We start from the raw sequence: 24083 nt of genomic DNA on the forward strand, positions 1-24083 counted from the left end.
CATTCCCCATCTGTATTACAGTGTGAACAAAATGGTAGGCTAAGGGTGGTCATGGCCACCTCTGGCCCCTCATCTAGCTTCGCTCATGCTCCAAAGGGAAATTTGCTTATCTAGGCAACTCGCAGTATTTTCCCCTCTGTGATAAAACCCATCCTCACCGCCGGCGAGCCAGAAAGAGGCAGACCCACAGGGTGGGGGGCTGGGCCGCATTTCCTCTCCCACCTCCGCCGGACGTGACGTATTAAACAGAGCATCTCTATTGGTCCGGTCTGTCCGTCTGTCAGCTTTTATTCCTGATTCACTGATTTGACGCTGACCGCGGTGGGCGGGCTCAGTTTAGAAAATTATAAGGTCATTTGAATTACGCCTGCCTGTGCGCTCACCGCTTATAATATAAATTATTGTGACCCTGGACGGAGGATGATCGCAGGGTCAAAGTCGACCCAAATCGCTCTGGCATTTTTCTCAGCAGCAGGAGGTCGGTGCGGGGTTGACGACAGGAGAGGAGCGTCTGCCAGGGTGCGTTTCTATAGCCGGAGGGAGCGAGCAGGCTGGCCTGTAAGCCGATCAAAGTGAGATCTCCCACACCGAGTTTCACCTTCCGATCGCTGCGCATCCACATGCTGGAGCAGTGAGAGAAAAGACAGGAAAAGGTAAGCAGCATATCCTCAACCCTGTGCCACAGCTAAGGGGGCTTGGTGTGCGTCAAATCCAAGGACTGGTGGTCCCAACCTAACCCAAACCTTACTTTCTCTACATTAAGAACGATTGATCTGTAATTTAAGGCAACACCCGGTCCTATAAAGGCAAATTATGACCACATGTCCGTTCATCATAAAACATCCAGTTGCTGCTTCAGTGGTGTCCATCCGCTTCCCTGCGCCGAAGCGCATCCTGCTGCTGGTGAAAAAGCCTGTCACCATGATGACCTGCATCAGGTTACATTCAAACCAAGCCGTCTCCAGGCGGAGGCCGCGTCTAAAGCGCACATGGCATATGGTTAGAGAGGTTAGCAGCAGTGGGCTGAGCCTTCCTCTCCCTCCCCACCGCAGTATGATGCTCCGCGCCTTCAAATTTCCGGGTTCAGTAACGGGTGCACGATGAAGCTTTTGTCTCTATCCGCTGTCAGCCACCGTTATTCACTGCGATGGAAAAATAAGAGAGCTCGTTTGGGTTATGTCGGCTGATGGCAGTCACATGTTTGAGGTAAAACACAACCAGAATTTATAGGGAAGAAAACAAGACATCCGGTGTATAAATGCGTCGTTTTTGATGATTATAATTAGATTAGATGAAGGATAATACATTTATTATGAGGGATGCGTCTTTAGATCCGCTTTCCTTTCTATCAGATGATCTAAATGCTACAACAAACCATTTCCTTAAGCTCTTAAACGCTTCTCACCTACACGGGGAAAGTAAAAGATCTCAAGATGCTATGTTCAGGGGCGGAGCGAGATGTGGGGGCCAGGGGTGCCCCCCCCCCCCTCCTTTTTTTTTTTTTTTTTTTTTTAAACAGTGTCCTGTCTTAGCCTGGGTGCCAGTCAGAACTTAGTCCCGCCCACAAGGTTTGAGTTCGGGGAAGTTCGGTCTGGCTCTGCTCCATAGTAGCGCGAGTATTATCGCCCACTGTCAGGCGATCCAATCAAATTGTCAGGGCGGACTTTATACGATGATGGACAGATGATCAAGAGTAACGTAATCAACCACGTGACCAAAGCGCGCTAGGATGACAACAATAATGGCTGCCGCTGGAGAGTTTGGGTGAGTAGATTCTGCTATTAGGTCTGTTCTAGAAGATATCGACAGCAAATTAATTTTAAAAGAGGAACAGAGAAACGCGATTAAGTCTTATCTTCTTATTCTAGGCGTGAAACTGCACGCTTTGATTTTTGTGGACAACAACTATGCCTCGCTTAACATACGTCACGCACTCCGTTGCTCTTATTGGTTGTAGATCTATCCAATTGAGTGTAGAGGCATTTTTTTTCCTGGTTTGTTCGAAACACGCCCCATAATCACAGCTCTATGGAGCAGTATCAGACTCATATTCTGACTAGAATTGAGTCGGACTACGTCAGGCTAGTCCTGTCTGGCAATGTGGCAATAACACTAATTGTCTTGATGCCTGTGAGATACCATACCATACACACTTTATTTATGAAGTACTTTATGCACCGGACAGGACCAAAGTGCTGTACACAATCATAAAATACAATGCAATTATAAAATAGAAAAGATAGAGTATAAAATGCATATTAGTATCCATAGATATAGCATAGAGATAGCCTGGCCAAGTGGCTGAAGAAGGCAGTAGGCAGATGTCCATTGTAGCAGGTGGTTTATTTACATCGCAAAAAAACAAGGGTGCAAAAAAAAAAAGTATTTACAAAAGCTATTTCCCAAAGAAATAACTTATAGGTGTAACATGGCTCAACAGAACATTAACTGAACTTAAATCAGCCATAATTAACATCAAGTGCACCCAGCTACACTGACCTGGTTCTTTGTTCTGAACCTCACAAATCTGTCTTATACCTGTTTGGCCTGAAATACAAAATGGACTCTTCCATTAACACATGTGGCTAATTCATTTACTCATTAACTAGCTTGTGTTACATATAATAACTTTAAGCAACATCTTCAGAATAAACACCATACAATTAAATCTAAATAAAACAAGGTTTCAAATTGTTAACATGAAAATGTAAAGGGTTTTCCACCCCCCCCCCCCCCCCCCCCCCCCCCCTTCTCTGGTACCTTCCTCTGGTACCTTCCTCTGATCACAGCTCTACACAGGAGTTTCTAATTGCAGGAAGTGAGGTCACACTTCCTCCTGAAACACAGGTAAGGTAAGTTTGCCAAAATAAAACACAAAAGTGAAATAATCAAACAAAACCTAGGAAAGTTATAAGCCGATTTAAACCAAGATGTTATACTAAATTATCTGTAAAAATGCAAACATAAACAAACCCGGGATAGTATATGAATGCAAACTACATAATAAAGAGATGGTTAAATCAAGCAAACAAGAAAACAACAAATGTATAAACTGAGACAAATGGTGTTCTCACCCACTTTATCACAATGCCAAAATGAGCCCAACAGATTTTACTGTCTCAAGTGGAGCAGTACGGCTATTGCCATAGCGTTCCGCTTGTTTTATGCAAATAAATAGCTTTATTATAATTATGCAGGGAGTTTTATTGATTATATGGACACTGTTGTGTAAGTAGAACAGGAAAGGAAAAACAGAGGAAAAAAAGGAGAAAAGATGAAAGAAAGAGGAGATAAAAGGGAGATAATGATAAAACTTTTTCAGTCTGCTTCATCACCTGCAAAGAGATGTAAAAAGAACAGCACAACAAATGGACATGGTACGAGACATACAATAAAGTAACACCTAGATACTATCGCTGAAGTATAAGTAGTATTATTTTCATATATTAACAGTTACTTGACAAAAACACTGTTGTTAATTATGCACATCAATATACTAACATTAAAGATAAGTACAGAATTCATGCTCTTTTCAGACCTAGATTTTTTTTTTTTTGCGGTGATGTGAAAATAATGTGTCCCTGCAAGTCATCCACAAGTCTTCAGTGAAATCATAGATAAATACGGTAACAATTTGAACAAAAACATATTAAATGATCAATTTATATAGATATTATTGCTTGTAAATATCAATTTTATGCAGTATGATTATTGATAAAAGTAGGTAAGTAATGACAATGGAAAAGATATTCACCCCAGGATTTAAACCTGTAGGAATTTAATCCGCTATACCTTTACCCTAATGGATGTTTAAATATATGCGTTTATTCGTTAGCAAAGGCTGCAGGAAAGTATAGTTTGTCTTTATTTAGAAAACATGGACGTTGTGCTTGTTAATTTTCCTGTTGGAACTGTGTAGATTGACCCTGTGTTTCTGGCGCCGATCCACTTCAGGCCACCCCTCAGTCTACATTGGTTGTTGCCTGGCCACCCTTAGAAAAATTTCCTGGCTACGCCTCTGGCTGTGTTGCTTATTTGGTTTCAGCCTGTAACGCTTTACAAATCATCTTACAGGCCAAACCTTTCATCATTCATTAGCGTCCTGCAAAAGTTTTCATAATATTTAGAGTTTTGTAACCGTGCACACAGATATTTACTATTTCTCTGCCACATGCCATTTAGGAGGACACAGCAAGCATGTGGCAGAACAAGTTCTGGTCAAACAGAACCGGTGTTTATTATGCAAAATGCTGTGTCTGTTGAGACACAAACACTTCATACATCCCTAAACCATCACCACTCTGAAACACGGTAGTGGCAGCATAATGGAGTTGATTGAAAGATGAATGCAAATAAAAACAGGTCATTTTTATTATTTCATTGTAATTTTATCTGGTAGACCAGCACAAATAGTATTGTGTAAATTGTATACATTTACTTACTACAGCATGCCTTCATTTCTAGTCCTCAATTTTTCATGCCCCTAAATGAGAACCAGAAAAACCAATTATCTTGAGAAGTCATCCGCTTATTGAAAAGAAGCAATCTCTCTGTTAGTTAAACATGAATATTAACCTGAGAGCCATTGTTACCCAAGTTTTAAATGTGCCCCACATGCCTAAATCTTATGCCTAAGATTTCATCTCAATATTCAGTCAAGCTCTACGGAGCTCTGCTAACAAGATGATATTTGTGTTTAAGTAGAGATGCATCTAATAGATAAGATAGATTTTATTGATCTCACAATGGAGGAATTCACTTGTCACATCGGGTCAATAGTCAAAAGAAGTTGTCAAAAGGAGGAAAAGGTGCATGGGGTATATACAGTGTGTATACAGTGGATCAAGTACAAAAATAAAAATAATAGTTGGCTTATTAAATGTGGAATGGTCCATTTAAAGCTCAGACCTAAATCCATATGGGAATCTGACAATAAAAATGGTTTCTCACAGACACACAGTATGCACTTTAAGTCTACAAAGCTGTTAGAAAATACCCGAAAAAGGATATGTTCCTAACAGTTTGTACTGACCCAATATACAAATAAGAATACAAATAGTAATAAACGCCCCAATTTTGAGTTTTCTTTTTGTGCGCATGTGTAAAAATTTTAGAAAGTTGTCATTTTTCCTCCAATTCATTACTATGCTATTTCATGTTTGTGTGTGACATAAAAATCCAACTGAATTTGTGAGAAAATATGGAAAAACGGATAGGAATACTTTTGTAAGGCACTTTTTAAAACACACCAAGCCTAAGCCTAAGTAGTTCATACTTGGCACAGGAAGTGTAAACAGAATCACTGATGATAACATTCTTTGGCTCTGTGGCAGCCAGAGAAACCCTTCCTGTGTTTAAACTACTAGTATGTGTCAGTGGTTTAATGCTCAGCCTGAAAAGTTCCTGATTTGTAATTCTTATGTTTTTTTTTTCTCAGGATGATGCGTCTGGCATGTTGCACAGCATTGCTGTTTGTGTTGAGGCTGTTGGTGGGCCTGCCATGGTACCAGGTTCTTCCAGCCATCCTGATATTCTATCTTGGAAGTGGAGGATGGAACTTTCTGGATATTGTTGCCAAAACAATTGGCAGAGATCTACAGTAAGCATTATAAATATGTCTAGACCTGAAATATATGCAGTTATGCCACATTTCTTTTTTATTTTACAGCCCATAATTAAAATTTTAGCTACAGAACTTTAACATCCTTTGTACAAACATTAAGTCACAGTCATTCGATGCAGTTTTTAAACATCTTTTATGTTTTGTGTTGTAAACCATATTTTTATTCTAGCAGTAATAATAAATAGACACTTAGCAAGCACTAAAGTCTGACTTTCACATTAATCATCAATATTTTAGCACAAATTTCTGATATTATCACTGTCAGTTACAAATTAACAGTGAAATTCTCTTTATGGTTATCGCTTCTCTTGCAATACCTTGCAAAGAATTGGGTTTTATTTTTACACTTTATCACCTAACATGTTGCATCAATGTGCAATGTCAGTTATCACATTTTTAAGTAGAATCACAAGGTAATTATGCCTTTAAATTGGTTTTAGCATTACAGGTGCTGGTCATAAAATTAGAATATCATGAAAAAGTAGATTGATTTCAGTAATTCCATTTAAAAAGTGAAACTTGTATATTATATTCATACATTACATACAAACTCATATATTTCAGATGTTTATTTTGTTTAATTTTGATGATTACAAATGACAACAAATGAAAATCTCAAATTCATCATATCAGAAAATTTGAATATTACTGAAGACCAATAAAAACAAAGGATTTATAGAAATGTTGGCCAACTGAAAAGTATGAACATGAAAAGTATGAGCATGTACAGCACTCAGTATTTAGTTGGGCCTCCTTTGGCCTGTATTACTGCAGCAATGCGGCGTGGCATGGAGTCGATCAGTCTGTGGCACTGCTCAGGTGTTATGATAGCCCAGGTTGCTCTAATAGTGGCTTTTAGCTCTTCTGAATTGTTGGGTCTGGTGTATTGCATCTTCTTCTTCACAATACCCCATAGATTTTCTATGGGGTTAAGGTCAGGAGAGTTTGCTGGCCAATTAAGAACAGGGATACCATGGTCCTTCAACCAGGTACTGGTAGCTTTGGCACTGTGTGCAGGTGCCAAGTCCTGTTGGAAAATGAAATCTGCATCTCCAAAAAGTTGGTCAGCTGCAGGAAGCATGAAGTGCTCTAAAACTTCCTGGTATGTGGCTGCGTTGACCCTGGACCTCAGAAAACACAACGGACCAACACCAGCAGATGACATGGCACCCCAAACCATCACTGACTGTGGAAACTTTACACTGGACTTCAAGCAACGTGGATGAAGTGCCTCTCTTCTTTTCCTCCAGACTCTGGGACCTTGATTTCCAAAGGAAATGCAAAATTTACTTTCATCAGAGAACATGACTTTGGACCACTCACCAGCAGTCCAGTCCTGTTTCTCTTTAGCCCAGGCAAGACGCTTCTGACGCTGTCTGTGGTTCAAGAGTGGCTTGACACAAGGAATGCGACAGCAGAAACCCATGTCTTTCATACGTCTGTGTGTGGTGGTTCTTGAAGCACTCACTCCAGCTGCAGTCCACTCTTTGTGAATCTCCCCCACATTTTTGAATGGGTTTTGTTTCACAATCCTCTCCAGGGTGCGGTTATCTCTCTTGCTTGTACACTTTTTTCGACCACATCTTTTCCTTCCCTTCGCCTCTCTATTAATGTGCTTGGACACTGAGCTCTGTGAACAGCCAGCCTCTTTAGCGATGACCTTTTGTGTCTTGCCCTCCTTGTGCAAGGTGTCGATGGTCGTCTTTTGGACAACTGTCAAGTCAGCAGTCTTCCCCATGATTGTGTAGCCTATAGAACTAGACTGAAAGACCATTTAAAGGCTTTTGCAGGTGGTTTGAGTTAATTAGCTGATTAGAGTGTGGCACCAGGGGCCATCAATTTTGAACCTTTTCACAATATTCTAATTTTCTGATATGATGAATTTGAGATTTTCATTTGTTGTCATTTGTAATCATCAAAATTAAACAAAATAAACATCTGAAATATATGAGTTTGTATGTAATGTATGAATATAATATACAAGTTTCACTTTTTAAATGGAATTACTGAAATCAATCTACTTTTTCATGATATTCTAATTTTATGACCAGCACCTGTATTTCCTTGATTAAAAAAGGGATAGAAAATAAGTCTTCAGTTCTGCATGTTGACCTCTTTGCTTGCAGTCACACAGCAGGTAGTTTGATATGTTTTTGGAAAGAGAAATGCAAAGAATGCAGCTGAAGAGCGGTGTTTTAATTTGTTAACACTGAGCTAATATTTGCAGGAGACTATGGTAATAACTTCCTTTTCTGTCCCTCACACTGCTGTCAAAACGGGAAATTGAAAAGAAAAACTTGTCCTTTTAACAACCTTCTCAGCATAAATGCACCAAAGTATTTCTAATAGATGACGCATAAAACAAAGGCTCTACATCTTTTTCAGTTAGGTGTGTATTTCTCATTTTAATATACATAACACATCATCCCCTAGTATACTAGCAAAGCTGGTAAGGTTTTACTGAAATTTCATTATGAGTCAAAGTTAGGAATGCAACAAGTTTTACTTCGACTCTGGCTAAAATTTCCACTGTGACTCAGAGGGTTTTTATAGAATGAAGTAGTTTGGCAAGCGATTGGTATTTGGTTCACTTTTTGTTTTGTGACAAAGACAGGTATGCTAGAGTGAATGAAAAAAAAAGGTATGTTTTTTTTTTTAATGTGCATTCTTAAGCTACACGTGACGTAAATCTATATAGATGTAAAGTAGATTAAAAAAGGTACATAAAATGGCTCACTACTACTATTAGTTTAATTTTGTTGCGATTAAAGGAACCCTAATTTATATGTTGATAATCAAATGAGATGCTTGAACCTCGGTAAACTGCATTTTTGTGTCAAACATCAAACTAATCCCTTATGCAATGATAAGCATTTCAGGTAGATTACAGTACAAACATGAAATGACTGGGCCTGTTGGTTTTTATCATGTTTCTGTAATTATTCACCTCTCTGAAGCCTGACTTTGGCTTTGCCCTCCGTGCAATAAAAACAAAGTACGGGGTGTTGCTATTTATTCAGACTTTGCCCCTTTGGTCTGCTTTGTTGCAGGATTTTATGCAAACTTTATAAGGCTTAGAGGTTTATTTGTAGAAATCAAAACACGCTTTTTGTTTGCTTCACTGCAAATGTGGCATGATTCATAAGGCATTACCCAAAGAACGCGCTAAGTTCATCCTTTTGATTGAAAAGATTGTTTCTTGCTTGTTTATTTTTGTTTTTACCCTTTTTAGTTTATTTTTGAAAAACTTGTAAAACAAATATTTATACACCTCAAATGCAGTTGAGAATAACTTAGTTGTGTTGTACTTAAAGCATTAAATTGGTATTTCTACAGCGCTGCCTATGTGTTGCTGCGCGTGAAGCTTAACGTTAAGCGCCACGTCAGAGAGAAGAACACTATTCCTAAGATCTTTGCTGAAACGGTGCAGCGCCATGGGGACAAAACTGCTCTGATCTTTGAGGGGACCGGAGAAAGGTGGACTTTCCGACAGCTGGACGAATATTCCAACCGAGTGGCCAATCTGCTGCTGGATCGAGGCTTTAAGGTATATTCTAAAAGACAGAAAAAAAAAAAAAAATCATGTTAGAAGTAATCTTTTTTTCATAGTAAATCTCATTTTACAATTAATAATTTAAATTCTGGTCATTTATGAACTGGACTCAATTATTTCCACTGCTTTAGATAATTTCTTTCTAATTTAGTGACATGACACCCCTCAGACTTCAATGCTTCCTCTATGATTTATTTGTTATGCACCATTGTTGTATATAGCTGTGAAGCAACAGAAAACTGATGCACGGTTCTCCTACACTTTGTCACATAAGTTTGAAAAGTGGGACCTGTTTTGGAGAAGAAAAGCATCTCCCCAGCATGTTACTTCTAACATCTCTTAATTTTATACGTAGGAAAGTTCAGCTTCGGTCTAATCTAGTCATAGAACCTCTCATGTGTTAGCTGTATCTCCCATATGGTTTGAGGTTCTCCTATTTAACATGGCTATTTTATGGGTGCATATATCACAGCTGGAAAGGGCGACTCAGATATATTGATGGTTTTTAGTTCAATTTAATATTTTTAGGTGCCCTGCATATAACTCCAACTTACTAAAAACATATTTTTTTTTATCTTTTATGCATCTACACAAGAATAGAGCTAAAGAACATAGATGCAAAATGTCAATTAGTGTTGGGATCATTGCTAAAGATTTAAATGGAGGGGAAAAAAGTGAAGAATTTACTTTTTAATCAAGATTACTATCCCAGTTTGATTTTAGTAGTTATTTAGCAGCTCCTGTTTGCATTAACACTAAAATACACACATATTGACTCAATCAACACGACTTCTGGAGGTATTTTCACTGGAATTATTATGGGGGGAACAGAGTGGAAGGGACTAAATGCAAATCTATGCCATGCTTTTCTGATTTGTTGGAAGTATCATGCTGCGGGATGCTTGCTTTTATCCCATTAAGACACAAAATGAAAAATGGTTGTGAATAATATAGTTTGACAGCACCTTTTTGTCTTAACTTTAGGAGGGCGATGTGGTGGCCCTTTTCATGGAGAACAGATCCCAGTATGTGGGGCTGTGGTTGGGCATGGCTAAAATCGGAGTCGAAGCTGCTCTCATCAACTTCAACCTGAGACTAGAAGCACTGGTGCACTGTGTTACCATCTCCAATGCCAAGGCTGTGGTGTTTGGTTCAGAGCTGGCTGAAGGTAAGATCCAACAACTGTCCTAAGCCTCTTTTATGAACTGACCTGACTTATGCTGATGGTTGCCGTTCTTCTCTCTTTGTGATGAGAGAGGTGAGTGCAGGGAGAAAGCAACTCTGGTCATAAAAGATAAATGGTTATTTGAGTGCATGTCTCCTTGGTATCAGCCTGTAGAGCTGTCTTTATCACCAATATGCTGTATTCAAAGTTCGACAAGCGTATCAGCTGATAAATGGTAATCAGCAACTGATAATGGTGTTGAAATTTTCAGCTCTTAAAGATCTTTATTACAGGATGGGATTCAATTTGTTTTGATTGTTTTTTTTTGTTTTTGTTTTTCTCCAAAATAAGTTCCATGTCTGTAAATAAATATCAGCTTTAGTTAAAAAAAAAAACAACAACAAAAAACAAAGGAAAACATGGCAGCCGGGTTTACTATTTACCACTTTTATCTGTTTACTGCAGCTTTAAAGCAACAAGTAAAAGTCGCTCGGCAGGACGACCCTAACCGACTCACTCTAGAGATATGAGCTATGAAAGGATCATGTGTGCATGGAATTTAAAACTGCATGAATTATTTGCTATCTGCTTATTCAGTGTATTAATAAACCCAGCCTGGTATTTTACTCCCTTCCTATTGTATGTGCACATGGTGTCTAGCATAAATTTAGGGTCTATTTTCCCCTCCCCTACTTGGATCCAAGACCCATCAGGAAAAAATAACTTGATTTCAGCATCTTTAAAGAGGGAGGAAGTGTGCAGCTGCTCATTCAGAGATTGATGGAGCTCTCTCTGGATTGGTTCCTCAGCCTGTAGTGTGCTTAATGCCTTTAAGTAATTGCAAGCGCAGCTTTTTTATGGTGGAGCCCAACATCATGCTTGCAGCATCGGTACTAAGTCAAAGGACATAAAGCCTCATCATTTAGACTCTGTTTCCCTTTTATGCCATTGAAAGAAGCCATAGAGAAGCTTTAGACTCATTGTTACTCGATACTTCCACCTTGTCATTTCATATCACTTCAATTTCTTGGTTATAAAGTTGCTTTGTGCTCATTTTATTTATCCTCCTTGGACTTATTTTATGTTTTATCCCAATTTCTTCTCTACAATTATTCCACAATACTCCAGTGTATTTTTTTTTCTCTTTACAGCGGTGTCTGAGGTCCACAGTTCAATGAGGAAGGCAGTTCTCATGTTTTGCTCTGGAGACTATGACCCCAAGCAAGTGCCGCAGGGAACTGAGTGCTTGGAGACCCTGCTGACCGGCGCTTCATCTCGCCTCCCTAAGCGGCCACAACGCTGCTTCACAGGTTAACACGCAGTTTCAGCTGTAATCAATGACTTTACTAGCAACGGATCCAAAGTTAAATATAAAACAGAAATGTTAATTGCAGAAACTAAAACATAGCATCATCTGTCTAATTGAGGGTGAGGCAGATATAAGAGTGATGTTGCAGGTAGCTGGAGGTATTTGATGTTGAGCAGCCTGATGGTGGATCGCAAACAAATTTTCTCCCAGATGTTTGCGTCTGTTGAAAATGCAGACATTATAAAGGGCAGCTTACATAGTGGTCCTGTGTTTGAAAAATATTCACAGGTTAAATGGGAACCTTTGCTCCATACCATGTTGATGTGGTCTAATTAATCTACTTTCTCTGTGTTTTCTGTTTCAGATCGCCTGTTTTATATCTACACATCAGGAACCACAGGGATGCCTAAAGCCGCCATTGTTGTGCACAGCAGGTAGGAAGCAGGCGTTTGGTCAAAAAATGGACACACAGGAACTGCAGCTGTTCTTTTCAGATCCATGTTGTGTTTAGTTCAAACAATCTTAGAACAGAAGGAGACAGAGATAAAGTAAAGCTCGCTCCTTTTGTTTTAACTGATTTGTTTTGTTCTGCTTCTCTCGTTTCTAACTTCATTCTGGTTTTCAGATACTACCGCATGGCTGCTTTGGTTTATTACGGCTTTAGGATGACATCAGACGATGTCCTGTACGACTGTCTCCCGCTCTATCACTCTGCAGGTATGTTTGCTGAAATAGATTTGGGTTTATACCTCCATTGTTCAGGACCAAGTTTTCTTCTTTTAGAGCACCTCTTTGGATCCATTATCTCTTGTACTAAAGAAAAGAAAAGGACTCAAAAACACAAAAATATGCTGATCTAGTGTCTCATGTTGAGGCCAAAGGAGACAAAGGTTTCTACCCAGTCTCGTATGCAAATCAATCTCAGTGAGAGAGAGCTGTAGTCAATGGCTTTGGGTTGTAAAAAAACGTCACATCCATGTTGGTTTGAGTCCTAGTACAAACACAGCCAAATTAGCTTGACCCACCGACAGCCCTTCCTCTTAAGAACCACAGTATCATGTTGATCACAGCACAATTTCTATTTCAAATTTCCAGATGGAAAATGGAATCGGGTTAAGCCCAAATAATCCAGATTTGAATATTTCTTGATGCCACAGGGTGGCTTTACAGCATTCATTTAGGCTGCAACTACAGTTTAAGCCATTTTTATCATAACCTGGTCACGACTGACGCCACAATCCTTCATGTTCTTCCCTTCCAGGAAACATTGTGGGAGTTGGACAGTGCCTGATACATGGAATGACGGTGGTCATCAGAAAGAAGTTCTCTGCGTCCCGCTTCTGGGATGACTGCGTCAAATACAACTGCACCGTAAGCCGGATGTCTGTGACAACAACCCAGTAAAGGTATATCAACAGTTTCATGTCATTAATTCTATTCTCATTTCCTTATTTAACATGTAGATTGTCCAATACATTGGAGAGATCTGCCGATACCTACTAAACCAGCCGGTTCGGGACACTGAGCGCCAGCATCGGGTGCGCATGGCGTTGGGTAACGGCCTGCGCCAGTCCATATGGGAGGAATTCATGAAGCGCTTCAATATCCCACAGATTGCAGAGTTTTACGGAGCCACAGAGTGCAACTGCAGCCTGGGCAACTTTGGAAACAAGGTGGGAACACAGCCTGCAAAGAAGCAGTTAGAAATGTTCTGCTAAAATAACCTAAACATTGTGAGACTCTTGCATAAGTTCTAGGGGAGAGAAACGGGAAAAGTCCCAAAGATCATTGTTTAAAACAGTCTCCTATGCAATTATATACTCTTTCTAGATGGCGGCACATGATCAGATGTTGCAGATTTCTTGTGCTTAAATGGACAAAACATCATTAGGTTAAAGAAAGAAACCCTGGGGTCTCCAGGATATCAGTAATTGTTTGAATGTTGCTTGATCATGGCAAATTTGGAAAATCAATCAATCAGTTAAGACGCTGCCGTCCTTGTAGTACTCTCTAGGGCTGCAACTAACGATTATTTTGCAAATCGATTAATCTGTATTATTTTTTCGATTAATTGATTAATAATATTTCAACAAAAGGTTCCTTAGAGAAGATTTTTTGCTAAATCAAACCAAGTGAGACTAGAACTTTTCCACCTGAGGAGTTCTGGATACAATATACTGACAGACAAAAACGTTTTTGTCGTAAATGCCAAAATGTTTACATTTTTTTTCTTTTTTTTATATATATATATATATATATATATATATATATATATATATATTTAATTTTGGTATAATTATTGCTCTAAGATGGTTTCTCTGTCAGCTATAGGCATGTTCTAGACTCTCTACTCTCTAATGATTAACCTATAACCAAATTAGTTGGTAAATTATTTCAATAATTGATTATCCACGATTAATCCGGTCATTTGTTTCAGCCCTAGTGCTCGCCTCAAACAATCAGCATTTTCCTCAGCTAAGCAGCCATGTGTGCTTTGCAAGTAAAGCCAGTCCCACTGGGGTTCTAAAACTATTTTGCAACTTTTGTTTAAACATATTATGAACTAATTAAGCTGTCGCCCTGTTTTTCTTTCATTTATTTGTCATCCTGATTGTCTGCTATACTCTAAAATAAATGCGGCACCAGGTTCTTTAGCAGCCCGATTGGCATTTTGGTTGCTTTGTTGTTGTTTTTTTTAGCTAGAGCTTGAAAAACTCCCAACTTTCTTTGAAAAGTGAAGTCTTAGGATAATTTGGAAGTTTGCATACTTTCCAAAACTGGAAGCTCCAGTACAGCTGTTAGTGGAGCTGTTAGAAGCATCATTTTTTTCACCTTTCTTTATATTGTCACAGCTCACTAGCTCTACGAAGTAGATAAGCTGCTATTACTGCCTCCATATTATTGCAAGTTTTACCCAGGACGGATTTATACTCCAACTGGTGTATTTTTTTATGCTGTAATTATGTATTTACCTGGTTTAAAGGTGGCCTTCAGTGGTATGGATATTTATTTCCCTCTGTGGTCAGACATCATATGATTAACGTAGCAGCTTTGAAAATCCTCCTCATTGTGTTCAACTAAAGAGGGTTATCGTTGTTCACATCTTTTTATTTACTGTCTAGGTTGGAGCGTGTGGCTTTAACAGCCAGATCCTGCCTTTCATCTATCCCATCAGACTGGTAAGGGTTGATGAAGAGACCATGGAGCTCATCAGAGGCCCTGATGGAGTCTGCATTCCTTGCAAACCAGGTGGGCTTTTTTATATGCAATATTATTGACATCAATAATAAACTAGAAATTTGCTTAAAGTGGTTGTTTTAAGCACCTTGAGACTGACATGCAGCTGTTTATATACTGACATGTGACATGGGAATTGATGATGAAAACATGGCTTTGGATGTCGTGAAATAATTAAATCCTTTTTTCTTCAAGGCGAGCCTGGCCAGCTCGTTGGCAAGATCATTCAGAACGACCCCCTTCGCAGGTTTGATGGCTACGTCAACCAATCGGCAACTAGCAAGAAGATTGCCAATAGTGTCTTTAAGAAGGGCGACAGCGCCTATCTTTCTGGTTAGAACCCTTCTCCAGCACATCTTACCGTACGCGGTTCTTTAAAGTACCTTATATAAATGAATGTCTTATAAATCCTCTCAACAGGTGACGTGCTGATCATGGATAAGTACGGCCACATGTACTTCAAGGATCGCACTGGAGACACTTTCCGATGGAAAGGAGAGAACGTCTCGACGACTGAGGTGGAAGGAACCTTAACCAGGCTGCTTGATATGAAAGACGTGGTCGTTTATGGAGTAGAAATCCCAGGTAAAACTCCTCACTTCATAGATTTCTATACTGTCTGTTAAAGCAGTACAGTGGAAAATTTTTGATAAAACCCTGAGAAAACCTTCTGCTAACATATCTGTTAAATCGTCGCTTGTGTCAAAATATAGAAATTTTATATTTTGTTAAAGAGAAACTATAAATTCACTATAAATTAGTGAACAATGGCTTAAACTTCAGTGTAATTTAGCATTGCAATTGTGACATACACTAATAAAAAAGGATATAATGTTTTTTTTTATGTAATATAAAGTTTTTATGATATGTTTTATGATATGTTTTTATGATGATAAGATTATGAAAAGCGAAGATAGAACTAACTTTTGGTTTACCGGTACGTTTTTTTTGTCTGTCTACCAGCCCGACAAGAAATACTCTTTCATTTAAACTGGATGAACAGCACCTTAATTAAAAAAATAAAAAAAAAAAAATAAATATATATATATATATATATATATATATATATATATATATATATATATATATATATATATATATATATATATATATATATATATATATATATATATATATATATATATGGCTTTTGCAGCACTAGAATATTTCTTCTTCTCAATAATTTGGTTGTTACTTTGATTATTGATTAGATTTTCTTTCCCTGCTGGAAGCTGAACCTCTGCCCCAAATCTTTTGCAGCTTGGTCAGGTTTTCTCTCCAGAGATTCCCAATTTTTTTTTTTTTTTTTTTTTTTTTTTATCTTTAATCAATTTTTTTAACCAAAAAGTCATAAAAGTGTTCCTCTTTGCTGAAGGAGAGCATTATGCTGCCCCAGAGTTGCACTCTTTGATCCTTGACATGCTAACCATGTTTCTGGTTATTTGCAATGTTTTTTGTTCTGGTCCTTTTTTTGTTGCTTGTCTAGCACATTAAGTCTCAGTGAAATACGTGTAAGTTGAAGTCATAATGTAGCTAAATGAAATAAACAAAGTAAAGATGTATCATGCATATTTATTTTGTGTTAAATAAAAAGGATGAAGCTATGTTTGACAAATATACAGGCAGTACAATACTGTGGCTGATATAGCTGCTGCAATATCTTTGCTCACTCCTGATCTGTTATGACATGAAATTATTTACTGCTCTGAGAAACGTCATCACCTATATGCCTGAGCTGCAAGTTAGGCTCCAGAGGCACAAGAGACCAATTAGAGATACCATTAATTTATACTTTACAGAGGAAGATATAAATACATAAACATATCAGTAGTTTTAAAGGAGAGTTGGCAAATGAGCTATTAAAAGTATTCTTAATTGCCTCCTATTAAGAGTATTGCTAAGGCCAGTGCAGAATGAAAGTAGGGATGTGAGGATGCTTTTGTCTCGTTTTAATAGACTGATGCTAAAGACTACAGTCCCTCTACGACCCTGAAAACATTTTAGATGAATATACAAAATCCTGCAGCAAAGTATGAAATGGTGGCCATAAGCTTGGTGTTAAAAAATAATAAAACTGTTTTGAATTAAACTCATGGCAGCATTGCCACTAAAATTTGCAACCAGAGCTTTTATCTTATCTGGTCCCTAGCAGCTAATAATCTGACATGTCCGATTATGTGTACAGGAGCAGAGGGGAAGGCTGGGATGGCAGCCATCGCTGATCCGTCCCAATCCACCGACCTGGAGACATTTTTCAAAGACATGGAGAAAGTTCTCCCTCCTTATGCTAGACCTGTGTTCCTTCGCTTCCTTCCAGAAGTCAACAAGACAGGTATTTACTTGCTCTTTTTTTTTTAACTGAAGGTGGCCCCATTTATGGGCTTAAATGCCTCGTTACATGTTAGTCTTAAACTATATGATTGAATTTTAAAAACAAGAGGTGGATGATGAGTTTGAATTCCTGCTGGATGTCCCCATATCCACACAGAGAAGCTAAACTATAAAACATACTCGGCTAACTACTCCGCCATAACCCTGGCTGGATACTTGTTGCACTTATTATAAATGGTAGAGATGGATGAAATTGGTCATTTTGCTAGTGTGGACATTCCTGACCTTAATATTATCCTCCCTTTTCGTTTTAACCTCGGTTTTTATTTATTTTATTGTTTTGAGTGCTTACACGTCCAAATTGAACCATAAGGCTGTTTAGAGGTGACATGGAAGAACTTGGAGGTAGCTCTCCTTTGTCCTTTAATGCACCTGTATCACTGGCATCCATGATGATGCCACTATTGTCCGTTACCAGATTATCCAGTGTTCTCAGGTAAAGAAACTTCCAAGCGTTATTCTTGTCAGACTTCCTGTTCTAGTCTGTCAGTATGGACCATAAATAAACCTTAGTTGAGCCAGAAGGTGTTGTTTTAAGAGCAATTTATTTTAGGTCAGTCATCTCTGTCCAAGTTGATGGGAAAATGGTTTCACTGCAAACGGGGGGCATTGGAGCTCGAGCAGTTTCCGCTTTCTGATTGGCTGAGCTTTGCTGCTTCCTGGGTTGTTCCAGAACATCCTAACTAGTTTTCCTTGGTATAATTGTTTGATCATTACGCACACCAGAATTATACCAGGAAGCCAGAAACACTCTGGTTTCTCTTGAAGTCATTAAGAAACACTTAACCAAACATTAGGGTTTCCCCCCACTTTACATGGCTGGGCAAGAGAAGAAATCAGTTTTCATTACAGTACATTTATTCATTCTCCTGTGTTCTGTCATTTTGACCAAAGAAAGAGAAGCAGGTTTGGATGCTTCTGGTGTGGATTGCACCACAGCTCATAATGTCTCCAGACTTTTTTTCTGTAATGTATGCAATGACATTTTTCTTTAATTGTTTGAAAAAAAAATATTTACTGTCTCTTTTTTTTCTTTTCTTTATGGAATTGAATTTAAGAGAGTGACTGGACAAAATAAGGAAAAAAAAAATTATTTATAAACTTTATTCCTTTATTGTGTATTCATTCTTCATAGGTTTGTTTCTTTCTTAATCCCTTTATTTTGTTATTTCCGTCAATCCTGGTTTTCCTACATTTTGTCATTAATTCTATTCTTTCCTTTCCTTCTGTCCATCATTACTTCCTTCTTCTTCTTTATTCCTTCCTCACTTTTCAGTGCAGATTTTGCAGATTTTATGTCACAACCTGAACAATGATAGAAATGATACCATTCATAAAGTCCCAAATCTGAACATAAATCCTGTGAAAGAACCAGCTAAGACTGATTTAAACAAAATTTGTTTGCTTGTTTGTTTGGTAGCAGCCTCATGATTCGAATCTGTGTTTCCTTTTCAGGTACATTTAAATTCCAGAAAACAGAGCTGCGTCGGGACGGTTTTAATCCCACTGCTGTGTCAGACAGACTGTTCTTCCTGGAGTCCAGTAGAGGGCGCTATGTGCAGCTGGATGAAGAGCTCTACCGCTCCATAGTGTCTGGGAAGCACAAATTGTGACGGCCTGACAGAGCACTACATCAACTTGTGCACACACTGACATGCAGACCTTTCAACAAACAAAAGAGGACAATATTGCCTGCCCAGGTTAGCAGAACATGTACATGGATTCTAATGTAAGAGCCATACGCTTCCAAAGGCCAATGCACACACATGCATATTTTATCCCCAAACTTATTTTGTTCATTAATGTTCTATAATACAAGAGATCTACGGACAGCACGCTCAGAAGGACACGCTCTGCTCCATCCATCCCTGCTTAAATCTGCACAGACATCTCTCTTGCTACCTCAGCAAACAAAAAGAGAGACACAAACCACAGGAACCAGGTTCTCTCTGGAACTTCAAACATCTGCTCAGTGCACCACAGTCCTTGAAAGCCCTTACCAACATGCTTTTCTAGCACGAAATAAGGAAAACACTCTGCCTGGAATCCAAAAAGTTGCAACTGCAGATTTTAAACAAAGGATACTGAAGAACTGTGAAATTAGCTTCGCACATAAAGTGTGCAGAACATCGAAGGGACCTTTGTGCACCTAAGTTATCTCAGTTCGTGTTATTATGTTATGTTGTAGTGTGATTAGTTTGTCAAAGATGGCGCCTCTGCTTTTGACTTAACCTGCACAACTAGCCAGAAAGTAACAAAACACGATAACCCACACCAACTAAAGTTCAGCTTTTCTCAAACATGAGTCATTCCGACCTTCTTGCTCTCCAAAGCATCTAGGCCTCTAATAAAAGGGAACAAAATACAAGCAGCTGGAGTGAATGAACAGACCTGAGGTAACAGCTTTAATGTGCAATAACTCTCCAGCATCTGCAGTGCAATAATCAGCTGCAAACCATTAGAATTTTTGTTTTTATTTATTTATTGAAATGTCAGCAACTTACCAAATATTTTACGATTATGTTTACATATTTTAGGTTATAGAGTGAATCTGTATTTTAACATTCTTTTTCTGTATGTTCATTTAAATCCCATCCTTCATTATAGCCTGGAATCTATCAAAACAAACCCACCAAATGGTTTTCATATTGGCTGCTGGAAAACAAAGTAATGCAACTTGCTAAAGTCAACCCAGGGTTAAATAATGTCTGACTTGCCTCCTGAAATTTTGAGGTTATGTGGCCGTATTGTGCAGGTTCTGTCTGAAAAAGTAGACTTTGATCATCTTTGCTTGTGTGTGTGTGTGTGTTTGTTGCTGTGTGTGTGTGTTCATTTAAGCATATGAAAAAGGACTTGACTGAATGCAGAAGGAATACCTGATCAGTGAAGACTTCATGGGGTGCTAAAGAAAATCATTTTTCTTCACATTTAAGAGAGCTCGTATGATCCAAAGATTGAAAACCGGTAATGGAAGATTTAAACTGGAGCTAAGATGGAAGAGAAAAGTCAGTTTACTTTGTCCACTAAGGATCATTTTAGGGGCTTTTTAATTCTCAGTTTGAACCACTTTCTCTACCGTTTGGAAGGTTATGCAACATATAGGCAACTTGAATGAACAGGTATTAGGTTATTAAAATGCTGTATTATATGGTGGATTATCCCTAATTGGTGCAAGATGAATACATACAGCTATAGGATCATATACATTCATGTGCCCCCATTGTTAATTGGTGAAATATCCCTTGATTTAGCTTAATCACACACTTCCTGTTGCCATCAGAGAGCTTCTGGTATAATCCTGGCTGAATATTTGACCGCAGCTCATTTATATAGCTTAGTTTGTTAGTCTAGACCTGAACTTTAAGCTTAGTCAGTACATGTTCTATGGGTCAGGACTTGGCGTTGGTATGGTGGTAGTAGTATCATGCTGCAGGACTGTAAATGAAGATAAAGGATTTGTTCAAATTTCGTTGAAGTTTAATGTTTTAAACTTGGACACGGTTGGATGTTCCAATAAGACAATAATTTGAAAAAGACATATGAAGAAAACAAAACATTAAACTTCTGGAACGGCCTTGATCTCAGTTCTGTTTAAAAAGTTTACCTGCCAGGAAACTAACCATTTTACATTAGCTGTTGCATTTCAGCTGAGAGGATTGTTGAAACATAAGGCCACAATCATGTTGATGGCGACAAGCAGCATGTGGATTTGAGAGTATTTTTGATGCGGTGTGGTTGCAGGAAGAAATCCACCAGAAAATTCCAAACTAACTCTGATTTTTGTTCTTAAAACACCACAATAGAGTGCAAATGAATCATTATACGCCAGAAATTAATGACATTCGATCCCTTGTTGAATGCATGTCAACCTCTGTCTGGAACTCTAGCTAATGTTACTGTCCATGGCTTGCAGCTGCTCACACGAATGAATGCGAATCATCCACCACATGCAGAGCACTGTGCCTTACTGCGAGTTCACCTCCCAGATCCACAGGCCCTGGCCCTCACATTTTCATCTGTTTCTGCTCGTCCGTCTGCAGCTTCAGGCTTTTCTAATCTCATCTCTAAATATCAGCGTTGCTATCTAGGTTTAGCTGTTTAACTTTAAGCGTCTTTTAAGATCGTCTTTTAATCTGCAATAACTGGGTGGTCTATTCATCCTATCAAGAGCAAGAATACTTTATCTCCCATACACTCTGGTTTTAAATTTTCTGTCCTAATCTCTTTTTCTGCTTTGTTTACCATCCTGCCTTCTGTTGGCCGCACCTGTTCCACTGTCTTTATTTCTGCCCGTTTAGTTCAGTTGAACTCGTGCCGTTTCAGATTTATTTGGACTGTTCAAGATTTCTGGAGATGATAATTTTTTTGGGGGGCTGATTTGAATAGTCAGTTGTTGCTCTATAACCTTTGACCATGCGTTGCATCCTGCAGTCACTTTCAGCCCAGTGGGGAAGCCTGTCGTCTTTGTTTTCAGTAGACTGATAAAATCTGTCTTGAAACATGTTTCCTTAGTTCATATATTGCACTAACGGACACAGGTGGTCCTCTGGCTTTTATTCACCCATCATTCCTTCAAGTCCTGAGAAAAACTCCAATGCAGCCGTTCAGGAGGTCTGAGTTTATTCCAGCCTCCCTTGTCTCTTTCTCTAGGGTATTTATTCTTTAATGATGAGTGTAAAATGTTCTACGAATGTTTCTTTTTTTTTGGAGGGGGGACTGAACAAATGACTGATTTGCTGTTGTGAAGTAAAGTGTGATTTGGAAACGTAAAGGTTAAGCTGTTATGACGCTCTATAATGGCAGAGTTGCATTTATTAACTCTTACCACTAGGGGGCGGGTGATTAAACAGCCCTGGAGCACAACACTCTGAGGAAGATGTTTCATTTTTATATTTTATAATTAGCTTAAATTATTTAATTTTTTAAGAACCTGTTGATTGTTCTCTGAATTTTTGTTTTTTCTTTCTCGCTGCTTATTGTCCTTTGTGTGAAATCATAGGTTTTTGGTTTTGGCTTGAAAGGGGATTGGTGTTTGGATGGATGACAATCGAATAACCATTTTCAAACATGATATCACCCCAGAGATACACAAGAAAGGCTAATAATACTGATCACAGCCTGTCTGATATGCCAACTCCATGTTTTTAAAAGTTAGATGGGAATTATAGTGTTCTTGCACTTCTTTTCTTTAGGAAGTTTGGGGTTGGCATCTAGATACAAATTTCTAAGAGATTAAAATGTTATTCTCCAAGCACCTGTATATTCTTAAAGTTTTATTTGAGAGATTTAGATTTAAATTCTTATTTATAATAATCTTTTATGTGCATGAACTTGCCAAATTAAGGTGATTCGGATTCTCAATAAGAATTTTAGACAGTCAAAATATATTTTTAGCATCTAAAGGAAAAATAATGGTTAGAAACACTTGAATAAATAGTTTTCCCCAATTATCCGATCAATCGACACTAGAGTTTTTGAGTGTGGATAAAGTTTAATAAACCAATAAACCTGTTTAATAATGCATCTTGTCCTTTTGCCTCAACCTGACTTTTCGCACTTTTTATTTGTCATTCCTTATGGTGTGGGCATTTCTGCCTCGGTGTGTTTCTGTTTTTATTTTACCGTGTTGTTGCACTGGCAGCTGTTGTCAACCTGTGCAGAGTGTGAAGGGAAGGTCTGTGAGGTGAGCAACAAACAAACACACAGATGTCCTGCTCACTCAAAGCTAGTTGTGCACACACTGTATTTCAAGAAAGGGAGATGGATGCAGTGCTGCAAATGGAAGAATAATTATTAATAAAACTATTTGCATTGTTCAGTTTGGCTCTTATATTGTGGGGGTTGGGGGGTATACTTTTTTGTATAAGTTTGTATATTTTTTATTTGAGATCAATATTTTTCTTGATCGAAATATTGAATTAATTTATGCGCCTTTTGGCAGATTAGCATTTCTTTTTAATAACATTAATCAAAGGGTATGTAATAAGCTGCCCAATTTAATTCACCAATTGTCAAGCCTGGTGATAAGAACAAGATAGAAAAAATAATTCCTCATAGAAAATAATCGATTTTGCCAAGACAAAACATTTAGCCATAAATTTGCTTGTTGACGACAACAAAAAAGCCCTGAGTTTGGATCAAACTTTCACATCAGTACCTCTTTTTGAATTGAATTGAACATGTATTTATCTAATTAGGGATAAAAATGTCCCCTGGTTATGTGATGGTTCATTAAAAATGCCAACAAATTCAGATTATTACAGTGTATTCTAAACTGTTCTCCAAGCAGAGGTAGATAATCCAGGTACAGATTATCCGCCTCTGACTTTAATTCTCAAGTCAAGAAAGACACCAATAGAGTAAATTTAATGTTTGCAACATTTCGGCAAATAAGACATAACTGAAGCAGCAAATATTTTTTGTTCCATTATTATGTGACAAATTCATCAATGTCTGACAAGTTTAAGCCAAACTATTAAAAACCATTACAGTCAATGGAAAGAGTCTGTGAGCAATCTCTCATATTCTCTTAAAATATAAATTTTTAGTTTGCAAAATCTGGTACTTTTTAATGAGACACTTCACGGTCTAACTTTACCGTCTCTGTAGGAATGTATCCACCTTAAAGACGGTCTGGGCACATGATCCTAAAGCAGAGGAGGCTGTGCTGTTCTGTTCAGAAATGGCACCTTTGGTCAGATTAGTTTTTTTTTTTGTGAGAGCAGCTCACTCCTGGAACACTGCTTCTCCAAACATCAGGAACATTTCAACGCTTCAGCAAATCAGGGAAACTCTGGTTCCAGAA

At 38.3% G+C, this 24083-nt stretch overlaps 1 protein-coding gene across 2 annotated transcripts; it reads left to right on the forward strand.

Annotated features, from left to right (window-relative positions):
* Nucleotides 1–388: 388 nt before the first annotated feature.
* On the forward strand, nucleotides 389–23096 carry slc27a4 (solute carrier family 27 member 4). 2 transcript variants are annotated; one of them, XM_038283634.1, is made up of 14 exons: nucleotides 389–653; nucleotides 5438–5599; nucleotides 8960–9170; nucleotides 10161–10344; nucleotides 11493–11651; nucleotides 12015–12084; nucleotides 12276–12367; nucleotides 12912–13021; nucleotides 13114–13323; nucleotides 14773–14899; nucleotides 15083–15220; nucleotides 15308–15472; nucleotides 17073–17219; nucleotides 18734–23096. In XM_038283634.1, the coding sequence occupies exons 2-14, from the start codon at nucleotides 5439–5441 to the stop codon at nucleotides 18889–18891; spliced, it is 1932 nt and encodes a 643-aa protein (XP_038139562.1). In that variant the 5' UTR covers nucleotides 389–653; nucleotide 5438; the 3' UTR covers nucleotides 18892–23096. The 2 variants fall into 2 exon arrangements, with proteins under 2 accessions (XP_038139562.1, XP_038139561.1); XM_038283633.1 differs by lacking the exon at nucleotides 389–653 and adding an exon at nucleotides 1101–1206.
* The last annotated feature ends 987 nt before the right edge of the window (nucleotides 23097–24083 follow it).

Source organism: Cyprinodon tularosa, unplaced genomic scaffold, assembly GCF_016077235.1.
Source record: "Cyprinodon tularosa strain WSP-4 unplaced genomic scaffold, ASM1607723v1 ctg196, whole genome shotgun sequence".
NCBI classification, from domain to species: Eukaryota; Metazoa; Chordata; class Actinopteri; order Cyprinodontiformes; family Cyprinodontidae; genus Cyprinodon; species Cyprinodon tularosa.